We start from the raw sequence: 19,729 nt of genomic DNA on the forward strand, positions 1-19,729 counted from the left end.
TAAGTCAATAGACAGATTGACAACATTAGCCCGTGTGCTACATTTGAGCCCAAATATGCCTCATATAAGTGCTATATTATTATTTCTGATGAATGCTTAATAAGCCATGGAATCTCCCTCTTTGACAGTCGCACGTGAAGCCGCGTTACCCCCCCCCCCCCCTCCACCCCACCCCCACTCACGATTTCAAATTCACCATAGCATGATATAATATACTTCCTCGTACTACGGTATACAGTGTAATGTCATGTATGTGTATCATGCATGCAAAAACATATGATGAGAAATACACGTGCAAAAAAATAACTAGAAGTTCAGCTATATATGAATCTAAATATCAACAACACCACCAGTGCTCATTTATTTGGGAGCCCTGCGGGCCAGCCTTGCGTGTGTGTATAGCCTATACTGTGTGTGTGTGTGTGTGTGTGTGTGTGTGTGTGTGTGTGGGTGTGTGTGGGTGGGTGAGGATGGGTGCCACTCTGTGCCTGTCTGTGACGGTGGGACTGACGTGACGTCACGTCACGTGGACAAACTCCTAGAGCTAGAGGCAGCTGATGGTATAAAAATCAAACCCGTGTGAACTGAGTGGTGCAACTCCCCTCTCCCCCCCTCCTCTCTCTCTCTCTCTCTCTCTCTCTCTCTCTGTGTCTCTCTCTCTCTCTCTCTCTCTCTCTCTCTCATTTAATAGCAGGCAACAGTGCAGCACTAATACTATCTCTCTCTGGCACAACAGCACCCCTACTGGTAGTCAGTCATACTGTCATGAACACACATAATAAGGTGAACTCAAAAAACACCTCTGACGCGCTGCTGTGCACGAGCTGTTACAATGCTAATACATATACGTTTATTATTATTATAAACATACTTTATAATAATAATAATAAAAAAGGTGCAATCCGCAACAGATGTTTTAAAGGACAACTTTAGTTTTTTTTTTTTCAACCAAGGTTCATGTTTTAGGTTGAGTAAAAGATGAGTGTTATTTTTTATTTTATTTGCTGGTTTCTTTCGTTTTAGCGATTTTAACTATTTTTGACAGGGGGGTTGGCATTCGAACATGGGACTACATAATGTATTTTTTTTACATATACTTTTTTAGCGATTTCTTATTTTTTATTTACTATAGTCCTACTAGACCCCCAGGAAATGAAAAAAAAAACACTCATCTTTTACTTTCTCTAATAACCTAAAACATGAACCTTGGTTGAACCTTTAAATACTACTAATTTAAATACTACTAATTTAAATACTACTAATTTAAAAGTAGGCGTCATGTCTTGCCAGATCACAGGCATGCAGATCCCTGTTGCCACTCCACAAGGAACGCTACTTTAGAAAATGAAACGAGCCTAGAGGCCGATCGGAATGTTTTCCTTGACTGCGTCTGCATGCTGGACATGATCCAACACAACGCAACGTCCTGATATAATCGCATGGTATAAGAGACACTTTCTCTACAGACACGGTCACTGAAACTTATCATAAAATACATTTAAAACAGCCATTAATTCATCAATGATGTTTATATAATATAGAACATGTTTTGAGTGATTTTCAAGTATAGGCTATACCGACCGCACTTTGCCAAACGATGGCTCCGTGCCGAGTTCCAACTGTCTCTAAACGTATAGAATTCAGTACAATACGTTCTATAAACATTATTGATGACTATATTAAGTCAAGTTTAGTTTAATTTAGTCCTGAGGGCCCCTCCTATGTACAGCGTTCGTCCCCACACATGTCATTGACAATGACAGGAGAAATTAGGTCAAATATGACTGATGTCTGATATGTAAATCTGTGACATTAAATGATATGTAAATGATATGTAAATGATATGTAAATCTGTGACATTAAATGCCATTGACAATGAAGGGACATTTTACGTCATATGTAGATATGTACGATGGCAAGAGCGCCCCTCACTTCACACGGGTGTGATTTTTTTTTTTTAATGAATGAAAGCTGGTGTATTGCGATTATTATAGGCTATGTTGCCCCCCCCCCCCCCCCCCTATATTCCCTGCATGATGATTGATTGATTGATTGATTGATTGATTGAATATGATGTATATTTTACCCTCACTAAAAACGCCGGGACAACGCTCCACACGTCCCAAACTCTTCTCCCTTCTGGCTCCAAAACTGTGGAATGCACTTCCCATTGCAGTCAGAACTGCAGCATCACTCCCAATCTTCCGCCGTAGTTTGGAAACCCACCTTTTCAGACTCCATCATGGCCCCATACCCCACCCCCTTAGATAGCAATTCTGTAGACTTAGATAGCATTTGATACAGACTTATAGCATGTTATGTAAACAGCATAAGTGCATTGTATGTAGTCATAGCACGTCATAGTACATAATGTATATCATAGTAGTATAGATGTATAGCTTATTTCATTATAGATATTCCACTGTTACTTTCTTAGCTTACACATGTTTCATGATAAATGTTTTTATGTGATGTATTCCCCATGCTTTTTGTTCTTGCTTAATGTAAGTCGCTCTGGATTTAGAGCGTCTGCTAAATGCCTAAATTGTAAATTGTAAATTGTATATTTTGATAGCTTATGCCTCTCAGCATATCTCATAATTGTACACATAACACTTCGGCCTATAGGAGGTCACACGCAGAGAAGCCTGAGTGAAGAGGTCATTTAGAATAGCAAGTCACTAAGATAGCCTAGAGCCAAATTCCAATACCCCAAATCTCGGCCACTCGCTCACTCACACTCGCTCACTCCAGCATGGTGGTGTTACGGTGAAATTGGTGACCTGCTGAAATAATGTGAAAATCTTGCAGACGTCACATAATGTCAGCGTCCGAATGAAAATCGTTGCAGTTTGTTCATTAGCAAAGTTCAACCTATAGCGGTATTCAGGCCACATATTTAAAGACCTCCATGTAGTCGTGTGAAGTCCACAAGATGGTAACATATTTAAAGACCTCCATGTAGTTGTGTGAAGTCCACAAGATGGTAACATATTTCGGCAGGTCACCAATTTCACCATACTTTGCCATGCTGTAGTGACCGAGTGGGAGTGAGCGAGTGGCTGAGATTTTGGGTATTGGAATTTGGCTCTAGGGACACTTTAAGATAGTCGGTGTGCAACAGCTGTGAGATCCTGCTATATAGTGGACATTGTGAGGTTTTACCACACTGAAGAATGCTTTGAAGATAAGACCACCTGTGGTACTTGTTGACAAGAGGCAATAGAGCCTTAAGGGTCCACACACACCCCCCCCCCCCCCCCCACCCACATGTGTTTGGCCACAAAGCAAAGGGGGAGTGGTGAAGGGTCTCCTTCACCATCCCCCCACACCCCGCCCCTCCCCTCCATACGTTTAACAGTATAGGCACCAGGACTTCACACTCGGAACCAGTTACCAGACCAGGAGTCAGACACTGAGGACACTGAGGACAGGACACTGAGGACACTGAGGACAGGACACTGAGGACAGGACAATGGACGTCCTCTTCAATCTGCTGCTGCTCTGCCTCTGTTCTGCTTTTGCTGACGCAGAGGACAGAACCTTCAACGAGGAGGTAAAGAGAGAGAGAGAGAGAGAGAGAGAGAGAGAATTTTATTTACTTTCAAGTTTCAACAATGAGACAGAAGACTTTCTGTCTGCCTGGGGGGAGGGGGGTGCACTGTGTGTGTGTGTGTGTTTGTGTGTGTGTGTGTGTGTGTGTGTGTGTGTGTGCACTTTACTCCAGATGGCTGTGTGTGTGCGTGCGTTTGTTTCACAAATGCAGATGGTTGGGTTAAATGCTAACTTTTGTAGACAGGATTGTTCTTATTTTCGAGAGGCGCTAGCCCCTCCTATGCCCAGCTTTGTGTGGCTGACGCACGCACACACACACACACACACACACACAGCCGTCGGCCTGGTGGAGACAATGCTCTGTCTATCAACTGTGAAGTGGCTGCAACGTTCTACACTCTACAGGTTGTAGTACTGTAATAGATTAGAGTGGTGTTCGGGTGCCACCTTGTGGCTTTTACAAGCAATTGCAGCGGTGGAATGTCCAGCTTATTGTAAATGAAATCAGTCTGAAACAGACACGCAGCGTATGTGTAGCCTACAGTCAGTGAAACAGCTTGGAAATATTCACAGAGGTACAGACAGAGAACGCTCTATTATTGTTTTAATGTTGAAGGGATAGTTTTTTCTAACTTAAGCTGTATGAAATACTTGCCATTAATATACTGGTTGCAACTGTATTAATTGTAGCCCAAACATTTAGACTCTCGTAGAGGTTTTTTCGATTCTGACGAATCTCTCTACAAGAGTCTAAAAGATTGACCCCCAAATATGGTCGCGCGAGCAACGCTTGTGCCTCAAAATGACTCTTACCTTGTACAAATGCAAAATCTAAGATGCTTTTTCGTTTGCCCCATTTGTCCGGTGGGTGTACGTCAAACAATTACACACCGTAGGACCGTATTTGGGGGTACATCTTTTAGACTCTCGTAGAGAGATTCGTCAGAATCGAAACTGTTTGTGCTAAACGAGTCTAAATGTTTGGGCTATATTAATTGATTGCCCGAGTCCCGTGGTGGGAGTTCTGCTCTGGTTTTGGTGAAATATGAAGTATAGTTCCGGTCAATATATGTGTACATACACACACACACACACACACACACACACACACACACACACACACAAACACAGCCAGTATACGACACAACAAGCTCTGTGTTTGTTTATATGTTATGTGATTCCCTTTGTGCGTTCTTGAAACAAAGTGAATATAGGCCTACATTGTTTTAGGTCCTAAATGCTAGTTTAGTAGTTCAGTTATATCTGTGTGACTCTGTATTTTACGTTCTGTGACTTAGTTGTGTTTGTTTCATTGGTAACTCGTGGTCGTTTGGCTAGTGTTTGTTTAGCTCCCCATGCACTGCTTGCAGTTTTTTGTCTCCACCAGGCCGAAGGAATGGGGAGAGAGTATGTTTTGCACTCCGTCCGTCCGTCTGTGTACAGCTCTAATCTCCTGTACCGTTAACCCGGGGCCTATTTCACGAATCTTGGATTAACTAATCCAGGATATAGGCCAAAGCGAGGCTTTTTAAATCCAGATCTTTACAGCCCAGGGGCCTATTTCATGAAACTTGGATTAGAGATTAAGCCGGGCTTTAACACATATCCTGGCTTAATATATCCTGGATCAGTGCTTAACCGGTTTCATGAAAGCTGGTTGATCTTGCCAGATTAATTTAACCAGTTAACCTGGATATGTTGAGGCTTGATTTGGTTTCATGAAAGGGATGCTACATAAGTTACCATGGGAATTTATGCTTTGGACTTAGCCTGCTCCGGACCAGGCTAACAGCCAGGTTTAACCTAATCCTGATGTATTTACTGTTCATTAAGCAGTCAAACTGATCACAAACCAATGATGTTTTCCAGATTTATTCAATTATTATGGGTTTATGTTGCCTTATTTGTATCGGTCTGCATTAAAGGACTAATTTAAGCACTATATAAAATCAAATAACCAAAATATATAGGCTGCACAACATCATGACAGCTTGTGAGCTTGTAGATCAGCTGCTTTTGCTGAATGTTCCCCATGAATAGGTTTGCTGTCGTGCAAGTGCACGGTTAAGAAGAATTTTTTATTTTTATTTTTTTTGTAAAAGTGAAAACCACTAAATATTACCATTACTCATTGTTTTACAACATATTACCATTATAACGTTTCACCCATAGTCCTACATACTTACACCATATAGAAACCCCATTCAAACCTATTTAGGTTCATCCTACGGTGGACATGTGTGCCTGAAAAGGAATCTTTGAAATGTTTCATAGTTTTAGAAATATAGTGCTTTCAAATTTGAGACATATATAGGCTCAAATTATGATGGAATAATAGGTCAAGGTCAAGGTAAACTTTATTGTCCACAAGGGAAATTTGTCTTGGGCTTTCACCCCAGCTGCAGCCACACATAAAACATCAATGACAACACAAATACATTACAGAGGAAGACACAACATTACATAATTGCACACATTATGTGGATTATCAGGCCTCACGAAGTTACCGCTGTTTCAGAGCCTCGTTCAGCATCTTAGTTGATGCTGATACAAATGATTTTTTAAATCTGATGTACTTCCACTTTGGTTCTTTGTATCTTCTCCCAGAGGGCAGAAGTACAAACTCGTCATTTAAAACATGGGTTTTATCACTGACAATTTTTTGAGCCTGTTTTAATGTAGCCTGCTCATAAATAGACTGAAGAGAGGGGAGTTGTCTTACCCCTATGATCTTCCCTGCAGTCTGCACCAATCTTAACAGTTTGGACCTCAGTTGCACTGAGAGATTACCGAACCAAACTGTGATGCCAAACATGACCAGGCTTTCCAAGACTGCTCGATAGAACACTAACATACATTTTTGGTCAACACCATGAACCCTGAGACGTCGGAGGAAGTGCAGTCTTTGCTGTAGTTTACTACAGAGACTGTCCACATGTGTGTTCCAAGTCATTGAGTTGTCAATGCAGATCCCCAAGTATTTATATGAGGAGACCTGTGAGATGGTCGAGTCATGGATGACCACAGGCCTGTGGTCACCAATGCTCTTTGCGTCAAACACCATCTCCTGTGTCTTCTTAACATTAAGAATAAGGTGGTTGTCGTCACACCACTTAACAAAGTTCTGTACCTCTGAAAAGTAGTCAGCTAAATCCCTATCCTTATCCAGAAGGGCTAAGAAAATTTAATGATATAATTGTTCGGGTTGCCACTTCTACACTCATTAGTGTACAGGGTAAAAAGGACAGGTGAGCTCACGCAGCCCTGGGGTGCTCCAGTACTCATGGTTCTGCGCTCTGACATAGTGCCATTCACACTGACCCTTTGTGTGCGTTTAGTTAGGAATGAGTGGTACCATCTAATAATAAGCGGATGGACATTTAGGTCCCTCAACCGTTTTATTAATAGATGTGGCTGTATTGTGTTAAATGCTGAGCTGAAATCTACAAGAAGAAGGCGTGCATAGGCTTTGTTATTGTCCAAGTGTTTCAAAAGAAAATGGTCCAAGGTCAAGACTGCGTCCTCTATACCCCTGTTGCTCCTATAGGCAAACTGAAAGACATCCAATGAGCAGCCTACCGCTGCCTTCAGCAGACTGACAATGATTTTTTCGAAGCATTTCATGACTACTGAAGTCAAAGCGACTGGACGATAGTCATTATTTTCCTTGCAGCCTGCCTTTTTGGGAACAGGAATAATAATAGAGTCTTTCCAGGTGGGCGGAACAGTACATGAGTCCAGTGATTTCTGATAGATGGGACACCAAGCCTCTGCTAGCTCCTGACTGCATGAATGCAGTAGCCGGCCACATATCCCGTCTGGACCTGAAGCCTTCCGGGGACATGTGTGGGAAAACATCCTCTGGACTACACGTTCATCCACAGTAATACCCAGATCACTGTGTGTGGGTACAGACTCTAGGGCAGCATATTGTTCATGCAAGAAGTCAGCTGTTTCAAACCTTGCATAAAAGTTGTTTAGCTCATTGGCCTTTTCTTTTTCATCCGAGACACAAAGACCCTTCTTAGCTGGAGCCATGTTAGTCATGGCCTTCATAGATTCCCACATTTTTTTTGAATTAGAAGAGGAGCAGTAGGCCTCAAACTTCTCCTTCTCCTTCTGTTTAGCCTCCCTTATTTTAAGGTTAATCTCCTTCTGAATGTTCTTCATAGTTATTAAATCCCCGCTCTTGAATGCCCTTTGTTTCTTAGCTATGCATTCTTTGATTTCCCTTGAAATGAAGGGTTTATTATTGGGGTACATTGTTATGGTCTTTTTAGTCAGCACATTGTCTTTACAGAATTTAATGTACTCTGTTATGGTATCTGTAGCCTCCTCCAGGTCTAGGCTATGGAAGAGGCTCCAGTCAGTGCAACAAAAACATCCCTTCAACGTTTCGATGCCATCATTGTCCCACACATAAATGGTTTTCACCTGTGGTTTGCTGCTCTTAAGCAGTGACTTGTATGTGGGAATTAAATGAACAACATTGTGATCTGCATTGGCCAAAGGAGGTTTAGCTTTGGCTATATAGGCGTTCTTAATATTGCCATAGCATTTATCTAATATGTTGTTCCCTCTTGTCTTGCAATCAACATACTGCTGAAATCCAGGTAGCACAGATTCAAGTTTACAATGGTTTACGTCACCCAAGACAAAACACGGTGCTTCGGGGGTGCGTTTCAATTGCCTGTGAACACAGTCAGCTACAGCGGTAGCTGCCCTAGCAGCATTCGCGCTAGGTGCAATGTAAACAGCACACAACACAATATTATCGAATTCGCGCGGAAGGTAAAAGGGACGCATACTTAGACATAGTATTTCAATGTCCTGGTTACACAACGACTCCCTCACAGTGAATTGGAGCACTCCTCCATGGCTCTTAGCCGAGTCAGCTGTCCTGTCACAGCGTACCAGAGTGAATCCGTCCAGGGAAACTAGTGAGTCCGGAACCGACTCGTCCAACCACGTCTCGGTGATCACTTGCAGACACGACTCCCGGTACTCGTGTAGAACTCTGGTGTTTAATCGTAGCGTATCTGCCTTGTACCTCAGTGAACGGGCGTTGCAGAGAATCACGGATGGAAGAGGTGGTCTGTGCATCCTTCTCCTTAGCCTCTGTTTCACCCCTCCGCGTCTACCCCTCCTCCTCCTTCGTCTGTTGTTGTCGCTCCTCGGTGGCGTTACCAACAGTTCACTTGGGAGCACTGGGGCCAGGTTGACAGGGCTGTTGCCACTGGGTCGGAGCAGCCGGAGCTGGTCGGAGGAATAGCGCAGATATGTCGCCGTTGTCGGCGTGGAGTCCTGACACGCCGGCGAATAACATTCCGCGATGATATCCCGGACGATTATAACGAACAGCCATCTCAGCGGCCCCATCGTCAGGTATCAAAAACACAGTCAGTGCACAAAAAGAACAAACTTGAGACACAGACAAAACAATAAACACCAATAAAAGTGGCGAGCTGGAGCAGCCCGGGTCGCAGCAGAGCTTGCGCCACCGGTGTCAGCTGTCAGCCTGTCAACGTGTCAGCGTGACAGTGAAAAAAAAACAAAAAAAAACACATACATTCTGAAAAATCGGTATTGCCATGCCATGCAATCGTGACACTACAGTGCATGCAGACAGACAGACAGACAGACAGACTTAATGTAATGTAACATTTCATGGCGCACAATACATGTAGATTAGTAGGATACTAGGTCTCATAGTAAGTGCTCACTGAGTTCGCAATAATTCCATACCGTACCGAATCCGGAGCGCACTCACCTATTAGTTTGGCGTTTGCATTGCACAAATGAGCTCAGTGCGCTATTTCGAGAAAGTGCCCTTAAAGTTTAAGCTCGTTTGGAACTATAGCTCACCCTCCACAACTCGGGGCTATAGGTTCACTGAATTATATATTTATGGACTTCGACTAGGCCTATATATATAATATGCTTTACAATTTACGCGTTCAATCTGTCGGCAATATTTTGCCACGCTCTCTCCGCTCTCTCCCACGTTCTCTTGTTAATGGCGCTTGTATTTCCCTTTTTTTTATTATTTCCTTGGCTTCCTCGTAGTATATCATTATCATAAGATTTTCTTGCTCCTCATCGGTGAAAGCCGCAGCTCTCCCTGCAGATTTGCTCGCTTGGCTTTAGTGGAACGGAATAAACCAGGCTGTAAAGATCAGGATTTAAAAAGCCTCGCTTTGGCCTATATCCTGGATTAGTTAATCCAAGATTCGTGAAATAGGCCCCTGGTTTATTCCGTTCCACTAAAGCCAAGCGAGGCTCAGAATTGGCGGATTTGGCGAGCCGGGCTCAGCAAGCCTCGCTTACAAGCGCGTGCACGCATTCCTTGAAAAGCCATGATGCCGATCATAGATTTCTTGAGCGAGACCAATCATGAGCGAGGCGAGCAAATCTGCAGGGAGAGCTGCGGCTTTCACCGTTGAGGAGCAAGAAAATCTTATGATAATGATATACTACGAGGAAGCCAAGGAAATAATTAAAAAAAGGGAAATACAAGCGCCATTAACAAGGCGAGGGAGAGAGCGTGGCAAAATATTGCCGACAGATTGAACGCTTAAATTGTAAAGCATATTATATATATATAGGCCTATAGTCGAAGTCCATAAATATATAATTCAGTGAACCTATAGCCCCGAGTTGTGGAGGGTGAGCTATAGTTCCAAACGAGCTTAAACTTTAAGGGAACTTTCTCGAAATAGCGCACTGAGCTCATTTGTGCAATGCAAACGCCAAACTAATAGGCGAGTGCGCTCCGGATTCGGTACGGTATGGAATTATATCCTAATAATCTACATGTATTGTGCGCCATGAAATGTTACATTACATTAAGTCTGTCTGTCTGTCTGTCTGCATGCACTGTAGTGTCACGATTGCATGGCATGGCAATACCGATTTTTCAGAATGTATTATTCCATCATAATTTGAGCCTATAAATGTCTCAAATTTGAAAGCACTATATTTCTAAAACTATGAAACATTTCAAAGATTCCTTTTCAGGCACACATGTCCACCGTAGGATGAACCTAAATAGGTTTGAATGGGGTTTCTAGGTGTAAGTATGTAGGACTATGGGTGAAACGTTATAATGGTAATATGTTGTAAAACAATGAGTAATGGTAATATTTAGTGGTTTTCACTTTTACAAAAAAAAAAAAAAAAAAAAAATATTCTTAACCGTGCACTTGCACGACAGCAAACCTATTCATGGGGAACATTCACCAAAAGCAGCTGATCTACAAGCTCACAAGCTGTCATGATGTTGTGCAGCCTATATATTTTGGTTATTTTATTTTATATAGTGCTTAAATTAGTCCTTTAATGCAGACCGATACAAATAAGGCAACATAAACCCATAATAATTGAATAAACCTGGAAAACATCATTGGTTTGTGATCAGTTTGACTGCTTAATGAACAGTAAAGACATCAGGATTAGGTTAAACCTGGCTGTTAGCCTGGTCCGGAGCAGGCTAAGTCCAAAGCATAAGTTTCCATGGTAACTTGTGTAGCATCCCTTTCATGAAACCGAATCAAGCCTCAACATATCCAGGTTAACTGGTTAAGTTAATCTGGCAAGATCAACCAGCTTTCATGAAACCGGTTAAGCACTGATCCAGGATATATTAAGCCAGGATATGTGTTAAAGCCCGGTTTAATCTCTAATCCAAGTTTCGTGAAATAGGCCCCCGGTCGATGCCAAATCTTGCATACACACTCCCTGGATGCCAACGATTAACCTTTGCAACACATTTTCCAGAACGGCCTGTTATAGCGCCACCAGGAGGCTGACTTTTGAAAAACTTTTTTTTTTTTTTTACATTACTCCACCAGATTCTGTCCAAAGATCCTGCAAATCGTTACACACTATGGCCCTCATTTATCAATCGAGTGTAAAATCTGCCACAGATTCGAGTGCAGGTTTCGTAGTACACCCACGTCGCCACGGCATTTATAAAGTGATCGCAAACAGCTGATCCTTCCTTAATTTCGTTCTGACGTTAATAAATGTGACGGCTGAAATCTATCTGGCACGCCCTATGAAATCAAGCCTCGCCCTCGTTTTTGCGACTGAACACATGAATTACGACCTGTGGGAACCATGGAAACAAGTTTTTACTATGGAAAAAAGGTTTCTCCCGTGCCTTGCCCGCCTCTCACACACACACACACACACACACACGCGCAGAAGCACACGCAACTTGCAAGCCCACTGGTGTCTTGTTAAATAAAGAACGAACACCTGCATGAATTAAATAAAGTTGTAGGCCTACCCTGTCTGTTTTCCTCTCACCTCGCTTGCTTTGCTGTCATGTCCACGCATGCACGCATATACATGACACATCGACATCGCATCGCCATGAATGGAATTAGTTTTTGTAGGCTGGCCTATATTAATTTTACCCATTCGTGCGCAGTGCACGGCGAAGGCGTGATACTGCGCACTGCTGTGATATTAAAGTCCTGTGGGTGTGGGTGACATGCCTGCATGAGAGATAGGCTATCATGTCGTCAAGGCAGCTCACAATCAACGTTTATGTAGTGATTTGATCATTGATGAACGAATCATAAACATATGGATGAAGGCTTGCCGCTTGCGCTGGTATGTGTTGGCGACGCACGCCGCGGTCCCGTCCTCCCGAGCCCCGAAAATGATCTCGCTTTTATCTGAACTGTCAAAACTGTCTAAGCACTTATAAATGGTGAATGATTAAGCCCCTTACGCCTATAGCCTGCTAGTACTTACTACAAATAGGCAAGCTGTATTGTATGCTTGTCATTGTCACTTGGAAATAAAGGCGTGCAGTCCATTCATGCCTTTAAAAAAATAATAATATCATAATCGCATATGCCGCATCACCGCGCGTCCGCATGCGCTCCAAAATCATCTCACAAGTGCGCTCGCATGACAAGTGTTTGATTAAGCACAAACTAATACATTGTAAACATGTTATATTGTTTTTAATTGCGCGATTTTAATTACTTGTAAAGTTGGAAATCTCTTTTGTTTTTTACATACACATACCGTTTTATATTAACATTTTAGGAGTGAAAACATATGTTTAGATGCCTGTGACAGTGTCAGCAGTTCAGACAAGGCTGCTCCGCTTGTGTAAGACAGAAAAAAATGCGTACGCCAGTTGAGGAGCAAACGTGGATTTTCAACGTTGTCACGTTCAATTTCAAGCTTTGGCGGAAATGGTAAATGTCAAAAATGTCGGCAATTTCGGCGTGCACCCATATTTTGGCGTACGCACGGTTGATAAATGAGGGCCTATCTCTATAGTCATGTGCTCATGCCGGATCGGTCCGATATTTCATATTTCATCCTAATTGTCTAACATTGGCTTTCAAAGTTTGCAGGATTGGCCCGTTTTGAACAAAAACCCTCAAATCATGAACGCAGCGTGCAATTTACGTTAAATCTTTCGCAGACTTTCCTACTAGGCTGAGGAATATATCCCACCCTTTTCGGATTGGCCTGTTATAGCGCCACCAACAGGTGGATTTTTGCAAAACACATTTTTGGAACAAAATGCGTCAAATCATCTAATTGCCATGGCTTTGACTTTTGACTTTTTAATTTTTTTACATGGTTATCTTAGTGAAGTATTTAGACAGGTACATGAGTATCTTAGTGAAGTATTTAGACAGGTACATGGTTATCTTAGTGAAGTATTTAGACAGGTACATGGGATATCAGACCGATTCACAGACAGCACAATCTGTACTAATGATTCCCTGTAAATAAAAGTTAGTATTTGTTCCTTCAAAGTGTTTTGTTATTTATTTTTGTTGAACAAATCTTTTAATGGTGTCTTGTTTGTCTTTGTGTCTCCACCAGTCATGGCTGAGACAATATGGCTACCTGGCTGACAGCAGGGACTCATCTAGCCAGGATCTGTCTGAAGCCATCAGGGAGATGCAGAGGTCCTACAACCTGGATGTCACTGGACGGTTGGACCAGCAAACCATCACGTATGTCTCCTACATCAACTCATGTAGCTCCTTGGTTTTGTCAACCATTCATTGAACCCTTTGCTAGAGAAATAAGCCACTCAGAGCCTCTTCCTCTGAGACTCATACAGTATATTACTAGGGGGCAGCATGAGGGGAGGGGGCATTTTAATTTGTATTATTATTTTCTTATTCTTATATTTTTAGTTTTCTTTATTATTATCTTTTATTTGCTTTTGACATTTCATTTACATACAGTTGTAAAATGCAAGTTATAATTATATAAATACATTTCCTAACTGAACAATTTCTGACCCTTCCCCGACCCTTCCTAGTACAAGAAAACTATCAAGTGCATGATTTACTTTGTGACCATGATTGTCTGTTCTGCAACATGAAAAATAAATAAATAAATAAAATAAAATAAAAAATAAACATGACAACAAAAAGAAAGACAGGTATATAAAGTAAATAAATAAATAAACATATATAATTAACAATTTAAACATCCACAAACAAAGTTATGCTTCAGTTAGCTCTCTCCAGTTCTCGTCCCATATTTGGTATGTAATCCATTGCCCGACCCCAGATCTTCTGAAAGTGTAATATTTTTCCTTTCACATTATACATGATTTTTTCAGGTGTGCAATAGGATAGGAGTTCTGCCCACCATTGTTTAGTCGGGGGAGGGGGTTCAGATTTCCAATGACTAAGAATACATTTTTTTGCAGCCGACATTGCTAACAGGGTAAATTTCTTCTCAAAGATGTTAAGGTTACTCAGCATAGAGACATCACCCAAAATAGCTATTCGTGCGTCAGGAGTAATCGTTTTTCCAATGATTTTTGAGAGTTCTTCAAATATAAATTTCCAATAATAATTTAACTTCCGGCAGTTCCAGAATGTGTGGATTAATTCCCCTTTAACATGTTGACATCGAAGACAATTGGGTGATGTCTCGTGGCTAAATTGATATAATCTGTGAGGTGTATAATAAATTCTGTGTAATATATTGAATTGGGTTAACCTATGGTTGGTATTTGTTAAAGTTGTTTGGGAGTTCAGGAGCAATGACTGCCATTCTTTCATGGTATATTTGTGTTTAATGTCTTTTTCCCATTTATTTTTTTGTTGTAGCATCTTATCATCCTTCTGTTCTGTGTTCATCAGTGTGTAAATTTTAGATACCAGGCCCTTTGATGATTTTGTAGTGTTAAACAGTTTCTCTATTGGTGTTTCAGACATATGGGGATAGCTATAACTGTTATTTTTTACCCAATTCCGTATCTGTAAGTATTTAAAAAAATTGGATGAAGGTAAATTATATTTCGCTCTCAGGGAATTAAAATCAGAAAAGATGCTTTGGTTATACAAGTCTCTTACTTCACTGATTCCCTTGGTTCTCCAGTTTTCAGATATTCCATTACTAATAATTTTGGGGACACAAGGGTTGTTCCACAGAGGCATGCTCATTAACAAGGTATTTTGATTTCCCATTAGTTTAATAGTTTCTTTCCAACATGCAAAGGTATGATGTATAATCTGGTTTTTAGTGATGGAATTAAGGGTTTTTTGCGTGTCTATATAGGGGATTACCTGTAGTGGAGTAGAATGGATTATGTTTTCTTCCAGTTTAACCCATGCTGGTGTGGGCAGCCTCTCACTGTTGAGCCAGCACCAAATAACACGTGATTGACAGGCTAGGTAGTACAGTCTGAAGTTGGGGAGGTTTAAGCCCCCTTTATTCAGGGGAGCCTGTAGTGCTTTTAATCTGATCCTAGCCCGTTTCTGGGACCACAAAAACATTGAGATGATTTTGTTCAGTGATGTAAACAAGCTTGGTGGACAGCTGAGTGGAATTGACTGGAACAAATAAATTAGTTTGGGCAGAACATTCATCTTGACCACATTAACACGTCCTATTAAAGAAATTGGTAGATCTTTCCATTTGTATAGGTCGGTTTTGATTTTTTCCATAATAGGTAAATAGTTATTTTGGTATATTTGGTTCAGGTCGTTAGATATTTGAATTCCCAGGTATTTAAAGCTTTTTGGTGCCCATTTGAAATGGGAAACCAATGGGTGGGTATTGTGGGTGGTAGCACTATTTAGCGGCATTATTTCACTCTTGTCATAATTTATCGTGTAACCAGATATGGCACTGTATGCCTCTAATATGCTGAGTAGTTGCGGCAAGGATTTATCTGGATGGGTAATATAAATTAGTAAATCATCACAATATAGTGAGAGTTTGGATTCGTTTGCTCCAGTCTTTATGCCACATACATTGCTGTTGTTCCGTATTGCCACCGCCAGCGGCTCAATGGCCGCGGCGAACAGATATACGGAGAGGCAGCCCTGTCTTACTCCACGTTCCAATTGGAAGGGTTTGGAAAGTATACCATTTGTCAACACTTGAGCCTTCGGAGAGCAATAAAGCATCTTAATATAATTAATGAAGACATCACCAAAATTCATCTGCTTCAGAGTATAAAAAAGATATTCAAATTCTATAGTATCAAAGGCTTTTCGAGCATCCATCGAGATTACAAGTCTTGAGTCATTCGTTTGTTTAGAGAGCTCAATGATATGAAAAAGCTTTCTGATATTGTCAGAGCCCTGTCGCTGCTGAATAAAACCTGTCTGATCCTCGTGGATTAAGAGAGACATCATAGGGTCCATTCTTAGTGCGAGTGCTTTAGAAAATATTTTATAATCCACATTTAGCATTGACAGGGGCCTATAGGAGTCACAGAGTTGTTTATCCTTAGAGGGTTTAGGAAGTACATTGATTGTTGCTAATTCTAGACTTGGTGGTAGTTTACCATTATTGAGACTGTCTTTGAGCATGTCCATATAAGGGCGGATTAATTTATTTATGAACAGTTTGTAAAATTCGGCTGGTAGGCCGTCGGGACCGGGTGCTTTGCCCGTTTGCAATGAGTTAATAGCTTTGGTGATTTCTTCCCTTGATATTTCGGTTTCAAGAGTAGTTCTCAATTCTACAGAAAGCTTAGTAATCGGTAAGTTTCCCAAGAATTCCTCACATTTTGTAGCAGTTGAGTCTTGGTTTTCAGATTTATATAGATTGTGGTAGAACATTTCAAAACGCTGGTTTATCTCTTCAGGTTTATGCAATACATCACCATCCTTAGATTTGATTGAGTCTATTGTTTTTGCCATCTCTTCTTTTCTTATTTGCCAGCTGAGTAGTTTGCCAGTTTTGTCCCCCTTTTCATAGTAGTGATATTTAGTTCTAGCCATATCTGCTTCTACTTGGCTAGTGGTTAAGTTGCTATATTCAAGCCGCTTTTTAACTAGTATGTGCAGAGTTTCTGCTCTGTTGGATTCTGCATGTTTTTTCTCTAGTTCGTGGATTTCTTTGTCTAGTGTGTTTAAATACTGTCTACTTTTTCTTTGTTTAGAAGCTCCAAAAGACGTTATCTGACCTCTTAGGAAAGCTTTCAGTGTCTCCCAGATTATGCTTGGGGAGGCAGAGTTTACATTAATTATTAAAAAGTCGTCGATTTGCTTTTCTAGGAAGTTGACAAAGTCTGGGTCGTTAAGGAGATATGGCTTGAATCTCCAACGCTTAGTTTTAGGTTTGTCCAGATATTGTTTCACCTTCAATTTCAATGGACAGTGATCCGATATTGTAGAGGCTAGATATTTACATTCAATTACATTGTGAAGTAGTGATTTAGTTGTTAAAAACAAGTCTAATCTGGAATAAGTGTCATGAACCACAGAATGAAATGAGTATTCCCTCTCCAGTGGGTTAAGTACTCTCCAAACATCGACCAAACCCATTTCGGACATACCATCCCTTACTACTTTAGCTGCGGCACTTAATGGCTGGGGGTTCCTATTAGATCTGTCTGATGTGCTCAGTGTTAAATTATAGTCACCTCCAAGGATACATGTTCCATAGTTTTGTGCAGAGGATAATAGAATATTCCTAAAAAAAAGGTGCATCATCTTTGTTGGGGCCATATAGATTAATAAGTGTAAATGGTTCGTGATTTATGTCACATTTGAGGATTATCCATCTACCAGCAGTGTCTTTTTCTTGAGAACGTATTTTTAGGTTTAACTGTTTGTGACATAGTATGGCCACCCCTCTTGATCTGGAATTAAATGAGGAATAAAATACTGACCCAACCCAATCTCTTTGCAACTTCACATGCTCTGCGTCAGTCAGGTGGCTTTCCTGAATAAATGCAATGCTGCAATCTTGATTCTTTAAATAGTTGAGAATCTTTTTCCTTTTAATGGGATTATTGATGCCCTTAACATTGAAGGACATAAATGTCAGAGTGCTAGTCATCTAGGATCATTTTCAATATGGACTTTAATAGGGGGTTAATTGTGGTTTTGTTATTGAGGTTGCAGCATTCCATCTGAACATGTGCGCGTGTGCGTGTGTGTGTTTTTGCACACACACACAAACAGTGCATATGCCTACAATTAGTCACTCCAGTTGTGTCATACAATCTGTCATAGTTCACAAGGTCACATGCATTGAGTTCGTGAAGATAATATGTATTTGTACTAGGTCCCCCCCCCACCCTTCTCATCCCCCCATACCCTCCCCAAACAGAAAGTAAACCACAACATAGGCTCACTAGTCCTATATTTCCCTACTTGGCTCCCTGTTAACTTCCCCTTTAAATTGCCAGGTGGCACACCACTATTTGAACCAGGCTGTGAAGCGCTACCCCTTATAACAAAAATAAACAAAATAAAAAAAGAAAACAAAATAGAAACTAAGAAACAAACAATACAAGCAAGCAAACGATTCAGTAATAAGGCAGAGAAATAAATAATTAAATTAATAACTAAGAGGGGAAAGATATAAATAGGCTACCAATTTACTTTTAGTTTTTTTTTTTTCAATTCCATTTTTAGGTTCTTTATTTCTTTTTCTTTCTTAATATTTTATAAGCCTACATGATCTAACTATCCTTTCCCCTTGTAAAGGCTACGAAAATAAACAACAAAATGCAGAGTTCTACAACTATAGTTGCCCACCAACACCCTAAAAAGTAAAACATCCAACCCAAAGAAAGAAAAAAAATATATATATATATATATAAATAATTGGATGTAATAATAAAAAAAGAGATACCGGTATATATAAACACCACAAAAGCAAAAAAAAAGAAACCTAGAAATTAAACACTAATCATTAAATTTAGATACTTGTCCTTTAATTATCCACGTTCAGGGTTGTTTCTGATTTTTCTAATAGTTCATATGGTAGTGTGTGACATTTGTGTGTGTCTTAGTTTTGGCTACTTATCTCGTCTCTCTCGGTGTTTGTCTTGGTAGTAGGGGGGATCAGGGGATCCAGTTGCCCCCCCAGTCATTTCATCCTGGCGCGGCAGCTTACAGCCTCATTCAAGTCCACGGATGAAATCTTGTGCGGCTTCTGGGGAATGAAAGTCACGGGAGGTCCCGCCGTGTTCGACTCTTAGTATAGCTGGGTGTCTCATTGAGTAAGACAGGTTTTTCGATCTGAGTATGCGTTTCACGTCGTCAAACAGCTTGCGTTTCTTCATCACCTCCTGGCTGAAATGACTGTAAAAGTTGATCCTACTTCTGGTGGTTTCCTCGGTCCCTCCGTAGTACAGTTCTCCCTTCTCCCTCGCCAGGCGCATGATGGTGTCCTTTTGTTGTGCTCGCAGTAGTTTCAGTAGTATTGGTCTTGGCTTGCTGGGGTTTGGTTGTTTTAATTTCAAGCGATACGCGCTGTCGATCAGCACGGGGCCGCCGAGATTTTCTTCGCCAAACAGCCATAGTAGAAATGCGGCTAGGAAGCCGGCGAGGTCCCGTTTTTCTACTGTCTCTGGTAGCCCCTCCAAACGAACGACTGTGCGTAATGAGTTGTCTTCGTACTGTTGGACTTTTCGTTTTACAGCGGTCATCTCTTTTTCTAGTTTAGTGATTGTTTCGTGGGCCGTCTGGATGTTGTCCTCGTTGCTGCTAACTCGTTGCTGCACTTCTTCCACTTGTTCGGCAAGCGACGTCATCGAGCCTCTGATTGTTTCCAAACTAGTTTGAATATCAGTTGTCTTTTTATCAAACTGTTGGAGCAGCTCAGTTCTGCTTTGTTGGATAGCATTCCACAATGTTTGTAAGGTGATTTCACCTGTAGCCATTGCGGCCATGTTGTGCTGTGGCTGTAGAATACCAGTGTT

General features: G+C 41.1%; 1 protein-coding gene across 1 annotated transcript in view; it reads left to right on the forward strand.

The window, feature by feature from the left end:
- Positions 1-3,460: 3,460 nt before the first annotated feature.
- The window catches only part of LOC308333674 (matrix metalloproteinase-14-like), a gene marked incomplete at its 3' end in the record, with an annotated part of 38,290 nt that continues 22,021 nt past the window's right edge, over positions 3,461-19,729 (forward strand). Inside the window, exons 1-2 of the mRNA XM_080790129.1 lie at positions 3,461-3,556; positions 13,417-13,550. Coding sequence (XP_080646255.1) covers positions 3,476-3,556; positions 13,417-13,550 — 215 coding nt within the window. The 5' untranslated portion in view covers positions 3,461-3,475. The remainder of the gene's footprint in view (positions 3,557-13,416; positions 13,551-19,729) is intronic.

Source organism: Protomyctophum bolini (assembly GCF_963924005.1).
Source record: "Protomyctophum bolini genome assembly, chromosome: 18".
Classification (NCBI taxonomy): Eukaryota; Metazoa; Chordata; class Actinopteri; order Myctophiformes; family Myctophidae; genus Protomyctophum; species Protomyctophum bolini.